This window comes from Motacilla alba, chromosome 23, assembly GCF_015832195.1.
Source record: "Motacilla alba alba isolate MOTALB_02 chromosome 23, Motacilla_alba_V1.0_pri, whole genome shotgun sequence".
Classification (NCBI taxonomy): Eukaryota; Metazoa; Chordata; class Aves; order Passeriformes; family Motacillidae; genus Motacilla; species Motacilla alba.
The window spans coordinates 2,116,111-2,130,397 of NC_052038.1; the positions used below are offsets into that span (position 1 = coordinate 2,116,111).

The 14,287-nt window shown below is 52.4% G+C and overlaps 1 protein-coding gene across 7 annotated transcripts in view; it reads left to right on the plus strand.

The window, feature by feature from the left end:
- The window catches only part of SCMH1 (Scm polycomb group protein homolog 1), a 60,485-nt gene that overhangs the window by 28,852 nt on the left and 17,346 nt on the right, over nt 1-14,287 (plus strand). For 6 of the 7 annotated variants that reach the window (XM_038160642.1, XM_038160645.1, XM_038160641.1 and 3 more), the window contains 4 exons: nt 1,094-1,182; nt 1,727-1,970; nt 12,644-12,876; nt 13,432-13,558. In XM_038160642.1, coding sequence (XP_038016570.1) covers nt 1,094-1,182; nt 1,727-1,970; nt 12,644-12,876; nt 13,432-13,558 — 693 coding nt within the window. The remainder of the gene's footprint in view (nt 1-1,093; nt 1,183-1,726; nt 1,971-12,643; nt 12,877-13,431; nt 13,559-14,287) is intronic. The other variant, XM_038160647.1, reaches the window with a different exon arrangement.

Genomic DNA, 14,287 nt, shown 5'->3' on the forward strand with positions numbered 1-14,287 from the left:
AGCTGGGCCAGCACAGCTCAGGCTGGAGAGCAGGGCAAGGTTCTTCCCCCAGAGGATGCTGGCACTGCCCAGGCTCCCCAGGGAATGGGCACGGCCCCGAGGCTGCCAGAGCTGCAGGGATGCCCAGGGTGGGGTTGTTTGGGGGTCTGGGCAGGGCCAGGGGCTGGACTGGCTGATCCTGTGGGTCCCATCCCACTGAGGATGTTCTGTGATTCACATAAAATGTTTTCTTTGCCACTGTGGGAGCTGAGCTCTGCCCTGTGGTTGTAGCTACTTGGATTGGTTTCCAGACTGATCTGACAGAGCTCAGGACTGCCAGGGTGACCTGTGCTGAGCACTGCAACCTTGGCAAAGTTCTGCCATGTTCTTAGTCCAGGTCCAGTGCCAGGATAACCTTCAAAACCCCTCCCCAACCACAGACCAAACACAGCTGAGCAGCAGAAGTTGCCTGTGCAGGAAGATGCACGCTTAGCAAAGATGTTCTGTGATTTCCAGAGCCTTCTGTTGGTTGTATAGTCATAGTCAGTGCCACATACTTCAGAGCATGTAAAATTGCTTTTTTCTTCCCATAAGCCCCCTCTTGTTATTTCTCCACTTTTTTCACAGCAGGTGTCAAGCCAAAACCTGACATCCTTCCCTATAATGTGTTCCAGCCAAATCACAGCCTCTATTTCTTCAGATTAGCTTGCCTGCAGCTCACACTAGAGGTGGAGGAGGCCACCCAGAAGCTGTGATTCCCTGTTGAGGAAGAAATTCCATAGTCTGAGTGTGCACTTGCTGATTCATGTCTCCCCTGCAGCAGGATCACTGGAGCTGGCAGCACTGCTGCTGCACAAAGTGCTCTGTCTGGATGGTCAATGGGATTGTTATGATAAGTGAATATTGCAGTCAGACAGCTGTTTCCAGATGTTTGTTTCCAATAACACAAATGCTTTGCATTCAGAATATTTGGCTAAAGTCCCGCCAGACTCCAGCATGGGAGGAGGGTGGTATGGGATCACAGTTGTGTGAATTCCATCAGAGCAGGCATGTGCTGCCAGATCCATCAACCCCTCCAGTCTAAAAGTGTCCATCTCCTCTTCCCTCCCCTCAGGCTTCCGGCTGAATGCCTCCTCCTGGCCTATGTTCCTTCTGAAGACTCTGAATGGAGCAGAGATGGCTCCTGTCCGGATTTTCCACAAGGTATTTCCCTGTTTGTGCAGATCCTTCTGGCAATGGGCCCATGGCTGCAGAGCACCAGACTCACAGCTGGTGTCTCATGAGAGATGTGCTGGTCCTGCAGGAGGTGACACTGCACAGCTCAGGGCTGCTCTAGGACAGACCTGTGTCCTCTGCAGCTGTGTCATAGCAATGTCAGGATGTAGCCAGAGGCCTGCCAAGGATCGGGCTTCAGGGCTCGGGCTTGAGGCAGGAGCTGTTTTTTTACTGGGGCTGCAGGTGCTGCTCAAAGTGGGGAATGCAAGGTGGGAACATCAGCACCTCTCTGGAATGTTCCACTCCCTGGGTTCAGTCCAGCAGCGAGTGGTGGACTTTGCTGCCTCTTGATTAAAGGGCAGTCAGTGGCTGTGTAGGCCAGCCCTTGTGTGCACACCTATTGGGGTTCAAATCCAGCCCACTAACTCCCTTCAGCTCCTTGTGGAGGTGAGTGTGCTGGGGAGGGCACAGCCCTGGTGTGGGGAGGCGCTGCCATATCCCCTTTGAGCATGTATTCCACTTCTTCTTGTAGGAACCACCATCTCCTTCCCAAAACTTCTTCAAGACAGGTATGAAGCTGGAGGCAGTGGACAGGAAGAACCCTCACTTCATCTGCCCGGCCACCATTGGGGAGGTGAGAGGTTCTGAGGTCCTCATAACATTTGATGGCTGGAGAGGTGCCTTCGATTACTGGTGCCGATATGATTCCCGGGACATCTTTCCCGTAGGCTGGTGTTCGCTGACTGGAGATAATCTGCAGCCCCCTGGTACTAAAGGTAAGGCCCACGTTGTTTTCTGGCTGTCTTGCTCCTCCACTCAGCTCTCAAAGAGCAGCAAAGCAGGCAGAGACTGGCAGCAAGGACACCTGGGTGCCCTGTCGGGTTTTTCTGCTGCTTCATGCGTGGTAAAGGTCCAGGTGATCAGGCCTGTAGCACTGGAACAGCCTGGCACCAAGGTGCTGAGGAGTGGCTGTCCTTACAGACGGGCAGGATGATGGCTCTGGGGAGGGATGGTGCTGTACAGTATTGCTGAGGTCTGCTCCTCTCCAGGAATTTCCTTCAAGTTTTTCCTGCGCCTTTGAACCGCATTTTCCTGTGCAGTGTTTCTCAGGGGGTCTGGAATAATGAGAACTGTGAAGCTGCAGCACTGCGCCTCTGTAATTTGGGCAGTTGTCTTGGTGTGCCTTTGCTGTTAACGGGGACAGAGCATGTGTGGAGCAGGTTGTGCCTGCCTTGTTCCTAGGGCTGTGACTGTGGGGTAGGAGCAGTGCTGGGGAACTTGCTGCCTTGCATAGGCCTGAGCAATGGCTGGTTTGATTCTCAAGACGTGTCTCGAGCTTTCTCACATCCCAGTTGTGTTTGAGCCTGGGGGGGGAATTGTCATTGTCCCCAAGCACATCCCTGTGGCATTTGCTGGCTGGCAAGCCCTGCACATGGCTGGTCAATGAAATGAAGGGCAGGAGAACACCTCTCTGCCAGAGCTGAAGGGTTCCTTAGGCATTTCTCTGACAAGACTGTTGCTCTTGGAAGTCCTGGTCATCTCATGCTGCCCTGTCAGGCTGGTGCTGCCCTGTGTCCCTGGCAAGGCCAGGTCTGTGCTCAGGGCTGCAGGGCTGGTCTCAGTGGATTGCCAGAGTGATCTCACATGATCTGTGTACAAGCCAAGCTGTGAGCTCCCCTTGGCTGAAGATGATTCCTCTTTATCTTGGATTTCTACATTTTGCCTTGCTGTTCCCAGCCTCTCCCTCTCTTCTTGCTGGTTGTTGTGTCCCACCTGCTGCTGCCCTGCAGGCTCTGCAGAGCACTGGGGCCCTCTCAGGCAGTGGCTGACTCCTCCAGTGGTGCCCTGGTGCTCTCACCAGGCATCCCCAGGGTGTCTCTCAAGAACTGCACGAGTGGCTCAAGAGATGTTTGTGTTTGGTGGGAGCTTTCCTGGCAGTAACTGGGGGTGGAAGGTTTCAGGAGCACAGTGGAAGCTGCCTTCTCAGGAGAAGTGGGGACCTGTCAGACCCACAGCCCCAGCACAGGCAGCTCTGTTCCTCCCCAGCCTCCTCTTGCCAGGAGCTGAAGCTGTGAGTGAGCAGAGCCCAATCAGTTATCCAGAAACAAGACCCCAAACAAGCCATCCTGGGAAGCTTGTGCACCTCCCTTGGCTGGTGGTGTGATGGCTTCTCCCTTTCCTATTGGCTTCATGTGCAGTGACTCTGCACTTCCTGCTCGTGTACAAAAATACTGACCCCCAAAAGTCACATTTCCCCACTCACAGGCAGAGGCAGCCCTCACTCTCAGGCAGATTTCTGCTCTCTTTGTCTTTTTTTTCCAACCCCTGGGACAAGAGCAGGGATTGGCAAGGGTTGCATGAGCCATGCAAAAATGCCAGGGAGTTGAGATCAGCCTTGTCTTTGTGCTTTTACTTCTCCCTCTGTGACTGTCTGCTCCCTCTCCTGACCAAGAATTTCTGACTTGCACTTTGTGGGATTAAACCAAAGAACAGAGTCCTGGGAGCTTCCTCTAATGCGATTCCTCCTGTGTTTCCTCAGCCCTGCTGTGGTGGAGGGTTGAGCACAGTCTTCCCAGACCTGAGAGTGCTGCTCTTGGCAGGGTGGGAGGATGCATCGCCACAGAGGAATTGCCTTTTCCTTGAGCTGCAATAAACCTTCTCCATGTGCCAGCCTGCAGGAGCATGTGGTGGAGTCAGGCAGTTTCCCTTTCCTGGTGGGAATTCCTCTTGAAGAGAACTGGAGACACATGCAGAGACTCTGCTCCTGTGGTAAACTGGTCTGTCCTCATTTACGGGGCTGACTGTGTGAGGCCCTTGTGGAAGGTGGGGAATCCTGTGAAGAGTTAACTCCATGGAGAATGAGTAACCCTGTGGCTTCCTGGGGCTAAGCAAAAAGAGGCCTCGTGGAATGAGCTCATGTTCAAGGGAAGCAGAACTTCAAAGAGGGCAGGCATGTTTATTTAATGCTGCTAACTCCAGTCTGCTCTAATCTGTCTCTGCTGCTGGCTGCCAGCAGAAGTGGAGGAGTGCAGGGCTTCTCCCAGGCATGGTCCTTCTCCATCTCCAGGGCCTCCCACTCCCAGCAGTGTTTGCTTAGCTGGAGTGGCTGGGCAGGGAGCTGGTGGAGCTGGGGCCCAGCCAGCCACTCCATGGAGCTTTCATTAGGCCACGTGTGTGTGTTAAAGAAGGAAGGGGAGGTCAAACAGCAAGGAGGAGCAGCCTGCATGCCTGCTTGATTCCACTGCTGCCTGCTGGCTGTGCAGCAGCCTGCTGGGAGCCCTCTGTGGCCGGTGGCCAGATGGCTGTGGGCTCCTGGGCATCTCCTGGTGCTCCTGTCTGCATGCTGCACACCTTGGAGCTGGGGGGTCCAAACCAACACACCACATGGGGGAAGTGTAGCTCTGGGAGTGCCTGTGGTGGGTCCTGGTCCTCTCTCCACGTTGGCCATGGGCCAGGGATGGATGTTGGCTCTGCTGGGCTACAGAGCAAAGTAGAATGTGTGACAATTCATCCCGTGCACCCACAGCTTCTCCACCTCAGCCTGGCAGCTGCTGGGGGAGGCAGGTCCCAGTGGCTGTCCCAAAGGAGGGGGAGTTCTGTGTGTGGGCAGCAAAGTTCCCCCAGCATCCCACCCACACCAGTGGAGTCCTCCCAGGGATGTCCATTGGCCAGGAATCCCTACTCCACTCCTATGTATATACAGCACCTTACATGTCTTTTCATGCCTCTTATACGTGTACTTTTTTACCCTTAAATACATATCTGGGCTTTTAGGAATAGAAGGTGAAGTAGACTTTCTGTTCAGCTGAGTGCTGGCTGGGAGCCTGAGCTCTGCTCAGAGGGTCTAGAGTCAGAGAACTTCCTGGGCTGGAAGGGACCCACGAGGATCATCAAGCTCCTGGCCCAGCGCAGGACAACCACAAGCAAAGCAGCCTGTGAAAGGACCTTGCCCACACACAGACAGACACCAGTGTCCCTTGAGTCTGCTCCCATGTTTCATGTGTTACTGCTGGAGGGCAGGGAAATACTGTCACCTTGAACACAGGGAAGCAGGGACACACCTGCCCAGGGACACAGGTAAAGCCCTCACTGTCTGTATCTCAGAAGGTGCCTGTGCTGTTCCTCTGGAGTTCCTGATGGGTTTGCTACCCCCTGTTCCACCCTTCTGCATGCTCTGGGACAGAGGGAGGGGTGACTCTGTGCTGTGGGAGAGCGGCAGTGGTGAAAGCGTTAAGGTTGGGCGGGCAGAGCTGGAAGCTGCTCCAGCTCTGGAATTTGGAGGACTGGAATTGCTGCCTTGGCAGCAGCCCAGCTGGCAGGGAGCCCCAGGCCCAGCCAGGCAGGGCAAAGCTAACACACAGCTCATCCTCTGCCGCCGTGCCAGGGCTGGTGGGAGCTGGGTGAGGGCACTGGGGACGCTGGTCAGTGCCTGCACAGGTCTGTGTGTGCCCTCAGACCCTGCTCCCTCTGCCTGCGCTCGGCTGCTGCTTCCTCTGCTTGCAGAGCAAGCAAATGTGAGTAGTTTGAGGTAGTTACCATGGGGATAGGCTGAAGGAGAGCTCCGTCCACCCTGGGCTCACAGCTCTGTGTTACCCTGGGACCAGAGCTGCCTGCTGTGGCTGCTGCAGCGACTCCAGGGGTTACAAGATGCTGACCCTGAACAGAAAGCTCATGAAGTTCTTCGTTTCTCACCACCATTGCTGCCATGTGATTTGTTGGTTAACTGCTTTGTCTCCTCAAAGGAAGATGATGATCAGCTGCTAGGTTTCCTGCCCAGGGGCAAAGGTAATGTGTATTTTATTATTGCATTTTGGATATTGCCTGGTTTCCCTTCCTTCTTCAGGGTGAGAACATGGTGGTGGGAAGAGGAGTCTCATCAGGAGTAGTTGGCAGGGTAACTGCTCAGGTGAGCTCCTGTGCATTCCTGCTTGGAGGAGATGGGAAAATATGAATTACTGTCTCTTCAGGACTGAGCTGGGATTTGGAGCTCACACATTGAGCCGGATGACATTGCTTTGCACTGGCATGGCTGGTTTGGGGACCACCCAGGTGGAGCTTATGCACCAACAGCAGGAGGAAGGAGGGTACACAGAGGAGTTCAGGTGTTTATCCATGAGTGTAACACACAAGCAGCCCTGGAGCCTGGGTGGTGCTGCCTCTGAGGCTGCTGTTGGGCGATCCCAAGAAAAATCTCTTGAGCTATTAGGAGCACAGAGCCAAAGCTCTTAGCAGTGAGCCTGGCTCAGCTTGGATGTGTGTCCTGGAATGCGTGTGGGTTTGGAGGTTTGGGGGCTTGCTAAGGGAGCCCAGCACTGCAAGAGGCTCTGGGGTGCTGATACCCCAGTGGGATGACACCCCTCTGGCAGTGCCTGTGGCTCAGCAAACACCAGATCTGTGGCTCAGTGGGAACCGTGGTGTGTCAGAGACCTGAGGGTACTGAATGATGTCTTGAGGCTGGAACTGACCTGGGAAAAGCAGTTTCCTCTGGTCTCCAGCCTGTCCTTACTCTCATTGTCTAGACCTTCCTCTCAACTGGACTTTTCCTCATGTTTTATTTTGAAAGATTTCCTATCCCAGAGAATCTGGGTTTTGTTTAAGGTGTTTCCTTCCCTTTTCCGCCGTGCTTCCAAAACAGAGTTTCAGTATTTCAGGGTGTTACTGAGTCTTGGCAGGTTTCCTGGTGTTGGAACCTCTCTCCCTCTCTTTGGTTGAACAGCACTGGGGTCATCCCTTTGTTTCTGCAGGCTCTCTGACCAATAACACCACTCCTGTTCACTGGGACATGTGCCTGTGCAGGCTGGAAGTCTGAGTGCTTTCAGGGTGGAATCAAACAGCCTCGGGGAAGAAGAGTGCTCCAGGGCTGTTATTTATAGGGGTCTAAAAGTGCCTGACTGAGCTGCTGGTTGCAGGCAGGGCTGCTGGCTCTGCCCAGCCATCTGAGAGGTTTGGAAGCAGAGTGGAGTCAGCCTAAAGTATGCCCAGGGGGACAGTTTGTGTAGGACAGCCACAGGGAGAGCAGAATTTCCCATCGGGATGGAAGGGTTTGAGCACTCAGTTTTACAAAACACATCAAGGATTTCACACTCCACACCTTGTTTCTGCTTGTCACCATATTCCAGCCTTGGTGGCAGGAGCTTGGTCACCCTTTAAATTCCAGAATGTGGAGTCTTGTTCTTAATCCCTGTCTTTGCAGGGAGCCTATATCTCCCACCCTTTGTCCTGTGTTGTGTCTGCCATGTCTGCTGAGAGCTCAGGACAGTCCAAGTCTGGAGCCTTCTCAGGGCCTGTATTTCTGTCCCAGTTGTGCCCATGGTGGCCAGTGATGATGGTCTCTGCTTTGGGAAGAATCACAGGGCTTTGAAGCTTTCACATTTTACTCTGGGACAGGCAATGAGCTCCAGTTCCTGTCCAGCTCCAACCTTCAGGACGTGTGGGATTGAAATGCCTCATGCAGTGGAAGAATCAACCAGATCTCAAGAAGATTTCTGCTCTCTGGCAAATTTGCTTATCTTAAATGGGTCTGTTTAAGCCACCTCTTTGAGTGCTGCTCCTGCCTGGGAAGTGCTGAAGATGGACAAGGGGCAGTGAGCACCAAAGGACACTGGAGAGTGGCTGCAGGACATCTGTCAGAGGGGCTTTGGACTGGGCATGAGTGGTGTGCTCAGAAATCTCCCCCTGCACTTCAGGACACTGCAGGGGCCATTGTGGAGATCTCCAGGCAGAAGCACATGAACTACAGCTGCATCTGAGAGTACAGAGCCCTTGCACAGAAAATGGGAATTTGGGATTTGTGTTCCTGCAGCTCTTGGTAAATGAACCTTGTAAATAGGAGAGGAAGGAGGAAACCTTCCTGCAGCTTCAAACTTTTCTGTTTCATATTTTTCTACAGGTTTTGACTTTGTAATTCTTGTCCCAAGGATAATAATTTTGTGTTCTTCAAAGACATAATTTTGTCTTCTTCAAGCTGTGACAAGTCTCAGATAAGCTCATGGGTGACAAATGCTGCTTCCTAGCATTGACTGACCCTCAGAGTGTGGATGGCAACTGTGCAGTCTCCTGTAAGCAGCAGTTTGAGTCACTGTGTGGTGGGCAGCTTCAGGTGCCTTGTATCAGCTGATACAATATTTTGGCATTAGAAAATAGAGCCTGAAATCAGGAATTCTCTGTCAAGTCTCTTTGTTTCTGCAGAAAGCTCAAAACTCTCATTTAACTAATCCTTTGTTGATGAATAACATCATCAGAGGTGCCCAGCTTCTCTTTGGCTCTGAGCTCAGCCATGTTTGAGCTGCATTTTCAGGGTGATGTTTCTCACTGTTCCAAATGGATCCAATGCCAGCCAGCCTCCTCCTCCTCCTCCATGTCTGCCACTGTCCTGGATGCTTGTGTGACCCAAAACAAGACAGTTCAGCCAGCAGAAAATTCCCAGTGATTAGTTTTCTGTCCCCTTAATGAGCTGAAATAACCATATTGAGTTCAGATTCAGGGCAGAAGGGATCTCAGGGTTGCATGGCTCAACTCCTCCAAAGCAAGGCCAGCTTTGGAGTTGGTTAGATTGCTCAGAGCTCAGGCGAGCAACAAAGCTGTAGCACAGAGATGCTGCTTTACTCAGGAAGAGTTGATTTTTTAAGTAGGAGAGGCCCCACTTGATTTTCTGAAAATATGGCTCCTCTTAGTGGCGTGTACAAGGAAGAGGAAAGTGAGGATGTCTCTGGCAGCTGCTCATTGTTGGGCTGGCTCTGTCACCAGCTGAATCATAGAATCACAGAACATCCTGGGCTGGAAGGACCCACAGGATCATCCAGTCCAGACCCCCCACCAACCCCACCCTGGCCATCCCTGCAGCTCTGGCAGCCTCGGGGCCGTGCCCATTCCCTGGGGAGCCTGGGCAGTGCCAGCACCCTCTGGGGGAAGAACCTTGCCCTGCTCTCCAGCCTGAGCTGCCCTGGCCCAGCTCCAGCCGTGCCCTGGCTGCTGTCCCTGGCCCAGAGCAGGGATGGGAGCTGCCCCTCGGGAGGAGCTGCAGATCCCTGAGCTCTGCCCTCGGTGTGCCCTGCTCCAGCTGCACACACCAAGAGCCCTCCGCTGCTCCTTGTGTTCCCCCTCCTGACCCTTCAGCATCTTGGTGGCCCCTCTTTGGACACTCTTTGATAGCTTTAGCTCCTTAATATTAAGATGTAATAATAGTAAGAATTAGATGCAGTAAATTGAAGCTGTTGTCAGCTAAAGGAGTCTTGGGCAGTGCTTGGAGCTGTGAGATAATCCTGCTTGCTGGGCACAGCTGTTTCCACCTCTGGAGCTCTGTGGGTGCTGGGGTGGGTGCAGGCAGGGCTGAGTGCTGGGCACTGATCCCTGCATAGCAGCCCTGTGTTTCTGGACCACATCTGCATGACAGCAGGGGCTGAAATCCTGCAGGAAAATAACAGGCACCTGAAAAGAAACTTCAGGCTCCTGTAGGAAACATCCAGTCACTGGAAGTGGTGCCTTGAGGATGAGGCAGAGTGTGGCCAGCTGTGACCCTGTGTTTTGGGGGCTGCACCATTGATGTGCAGGTGCAGCTGGTGGGAGGACTCTGCTCTGGAGCTCTTGGTGTCTCCTCCTCACACAGCTCAGTGCATCTGGTAGGGCAGGAGAAATGTATTAGCACAGGCTGGTGTTCGCTCAGATTCTGGTTCAAATCCAACAAAAAGCCAGGCAAGCCTGCTGGATCGTGGGAGGATAAGACCTCATTTCATTAAATCACTGCGGGTCAGAAAAATGTCTGTGCATTGCATCAGTCTGATGGAATCAGCCCCGGGGAAAACATCAGTGCCTGTCCAGGGCTGTGCTCAGGGCTGTGCTCAGCAGCGCTGCTGGGCACACAGCACCAATCTAGGTCACAGTCTGTGTCTCTCTGGCCCGAGCTGGCTGCACATTTAGATGTAATTTAGCCTGTTTCAGTGAGCAGCCTCCCTTGCTGTGGCAGCTCCTCCATGCCTGCAGGGGCTGTAGCAGGACCAGGGATGTGCTGCCAGGGGCACAGGCACAGTGGGAACTCCTCTGGGTGGCTGAATGACATGAGGTGTCCCCTCATGGGATCTGCATGCACCCAGTTATGGGTTTTATTGTCCAAATCCCAAAACCAATTCTTCAAGCCTGGCACGTTGCTATTACATGTACTGTCTTTACAGCTGAAGTGGGCAACAGATTTTTCTTGCATTTATTTCACCAAAAGATGAAATCACTTATTAACATAAGATTATACAGTGAAAGCTTGCACCAGGACTTAATCTGACAGCAGTCTCCTTTTTCCTGGCAGTGAGTTCCCAGTGATGTGGTCCCAGCCTGGGAGCAAAGGGTGCAGTCCAGCTGCTCTGCCTACTGCATGCCAACTTCCCAAATGCACCATTGCTCTGGGTTTGTTACTAGTAAAACTGAGAAAACATGTTTGCCTCACAGCTTGTCTGTGGAATTCTCAATTTTTCCTTGACATTAGAGAAACCTCATTGTGGCACAGCTCGGTTTAGACACTGAGCAGATCTCAAATGAAATGCTCCCTGCCCTGGCTTCTACATCCCTTTGATATTTAACTGTTTCTTTGAAGTATGGAGAGTTTTAGAATCATGAAATCATGGATTGGTGTAGGCTGGAAGGGGCCTTAAAGCCCATCCAGTGCCACCCCTGCCATGGCAGGGACACCTCCCACTGTCCCAGGTGCTCCAAGCCCTGTCCAGCCTGGCCTGGGGCACTGCCAGGGATCCAGGGGCAGCCCCAGCTGCTCTGGGCAACTTGTTCCATTCAGCCTGTGTTTATCCTTGTTCTGACAACTTGTGGGATTCTAATAAAGGGTTTGATACAAACATTTCTCTGCTGAGATCAGTCATTGCACACCTGAAGCCAGAGGCCCCATGATTCCATGATCAGCACCTGCCTTACCTGTGCCATTCCTCCCTGCAGCTCAGTGCCAGATGTCACCTGGAGCAGGTGACACTTCTGGAGTACCATCAGCTCTAAGAAGCACCTGAGCTATCACATTCATTTTCTTAAAAGCAAAATAGTCTTGCTTTTAACACTAACAGCTCAGACAAGAAGTATTAAAACCCTGTTTCTGCCGCATTCCCTGTGTCTGCATGACACAAAAAAAGTCTTTATTCAGGAAGTCAGATACATCCTGATAACTGTGTGCTTCTTCTCAGCTTCTGATACAAATTGCTAATGCACAAAAGCAAGGAAATAAAATTAAAACTTAACATGCCCACGTGGCAAGCAGAATGGGGCTGGATCCTGGATGCACTGTGGGGTTTGGGTTGGAAGGGACCTTAAAGCTCATCTCATTCCACCCCTCCACCATGGCAGGGACACCTCCCACTGTCCCAGGATGCTCCAAGCCCTGTCCAGCCTGGCCTTGGGCACTGCCAGGGATCCAGGAGAAGTCTCACTGTGCCAGGGGAATAAATCCTTGCTCCAGTAACTGCTCCTAAAACCACATTACAGAAACCTTAAATATCTCTGTATTCGCCCCCAGTTGTGCCATCCTGGTATCAGTCTTTGATTGTCTCTGTTTCCCTGGCTAAGACTTTTTTTCCTTAAGTACAAAGCCCCTGATTTCAAAAGTGTTTGCCTGTGTTTTTTCCTAATTCCTTGCCCCTATGTTGAGGTTTCCGTATGTGAGAAACAAGACATCCTAAAGATCACTCTGCAGTTTTCAAAACGCAGCAGGATTTTGGTTTGTTTCTCTTTAGCAGAAATTTAAAACAGAAGGAAATACTGGTCTGCTAGGCTGGGCCAGCATATCTCTGGCCTTTAGCAGGCTTGGGGAAGATGGCTGACCAAATTTAGGGGATGTGTGGGCAAGTATAGCAGAAACCTGTTTTTGTGATGGAAAGAGATAAGAAGGAACAGACCTGCCTCTGGTAGTATGTGGAGGGGCAGGGCAGCTGGTCGAGCTGAGATGAGCTGTTGCTCAGGAGCAGGAGCAGTAATCCCTGCAGGCAGCGAGGATGGAGCTGGTCCCTTCCACTGCAGTTTGCTGGGAATTCAGGGACAGATTTGATATCAGCCTTGAGAGAGGGGATTTCCAGTGTTTGCAGCGCTGCCTCTGACTGTCAGACAGGTCTTGGCTGATCCCTCCCTAGGAATGCTCACAGAGCCTTTTCCGTGGCCATTGGCAGGTCACCACTCGCAGAAGGAAGAGCTGTAGGTGCCAGTTATTTTCAGGAAGGAAGGTGTGGCTGCAGGCATGACCGTTCTGGAGTTCAGCCCATCCAGGTTAAGCCCCAGTGTCCCCCAGCTCGAGTTCTGAGCCGGGGATCCATGTGTTTGGTTTTTACTCTGGCATGGAGAGCAGTCCCCCCGCCCAGGGGTCTGGGAGTTCTCCAGGTTTTTCCATGTGACACTGTATAAAGATGGAGGCTGCTCTTGTTTTGATTCTCACCTGATTTAATTACATTTGCTTTTTCTCTTTTTATTTCAGTTGTGATTCCAAAGAGCCCTTTACCTGCCTCCGAAGTAAACTCGGAGAAACCTAGCATGCACAGTAGCACAAAGACTGTTTTGGGGCATCAACAAGGGCAAAGGCGTCGCAAAACAGGGAAGAAGCGTGGTCGAACGACCAAAGCGCTAATCCACCACCCCATGCCTACACCCTCCAAGTCAGTGGAGCCTTTGAAATTCCCCAGAAAGAGAGGCCCCAAGCCTGGCAGTAAGGTAAAACTGATGCTGATGCAGGCGGGTGAACAGCAGGTGCTGCAGGTCCTGCCATGGGTTGGTGCATGCGTGTGTTTGTGCACGTCTGTCTCAGCCTCTGGCTGTGTGACTGCAGCAAGTAGGAGACCAGAGGGGTACGTGGGCTGGGAGCGTCCTCAGAGCCCAGCCCCGGAGCTGTAGAGAATGTCTGTGTCCTAAAGATCATTTCCATCAAGAATCCGTGTCTTTGGAAGTGCATTGGCTGTGGAGTAGCATGGCAGATGCTGGGAGCGTGACAGGATGGCCAAAGGGTAGAGTAAGCTCTCCTGTCCTTTGTGTGTGGCTAGTCTGAGTCAAACAGAGGTGGCAGATCTCAGGCTTGTTATTTTCAGGGTTGTGGTTTGTAAAATACACACGTATTGATTACTAGGTTCTTGAGACACCCCGTCATCACCATCAGAAATGTGTCATGTTCCACAGTGCCTTGTCTGTTGGATGCAGAGGAGAGAGTGTAGTGATCATGGGTGGTAAAGGAGAGCAGGGGTAAAAGGAGAAATATCTCCTCTTTTTCTGCAGAGGAAACCTAGGACATTGCTGAACCCAGCACCCACCTCTCCAACAACCAGTACCCCAGAGCCAGACACAAGCACTGTGCCCCTGGACGCTGCTACAATCCCCAGCTCTGCCATGCAGGCTCCCACAGGTAAGGAGGGTCTTGGACCACGTTCTTGACAGGATTGCACAGTTAGGAGCTGCAGCAGGCAGGCAGCAACACCCTGAGGGAGTCCCATTTCTTCCTAAGCCTAAACCAGCAATCCTTAGCACTCCAGAAAGGCTGGTCTGAGAGAGGCACATGAGTCCAGAGCAGCTGTTCGTTTATCTTTCTGTTGGAAATAATGAAGTAGGAAGATTGCAAGCCCACCTGTTGAGTGCGAGGACCCCTTTCCCCTGCATGCTGGTGACTCCACAGCTCTCCAGATACATTTGTGGTCCATTGTGCCCCGGGGCAGTCGGGTGTGCAGCACCCCTTGTGAGTCCCACACCATGCAAGGCACAGCTGCTGGAACTGCACAAGGGGCAGAGGAGGTGCTGAAGGACTGTGATCTGCCCAGCTCCAGCCAGGATATCGAGGCACACAGGGACAGGAGGGAATAGGGGAGGAGGAGGAGCAGCAGTGAAGAGTGTATGCACTGCTACAGCTGAGGATGAGTCTGGCCAGGAAGGTCTAATGCAAAGCTGCTTTTGACATGTTGAGTCAAGCACTGGATATGGGCTGAGCCCTCTGTTTCCCCAGAATGTAATTGGCCAGTTTTCAGAGGATCCTAAAGAAGCCAGTTTCCCTAAAAAGGAAACGCTGTGGGAACCCCTAGAAAGGGGGGGCTGCATTCCTTCTTCTCCTCTGAACATCACAGCCACCTTACCTGGCTGGCAT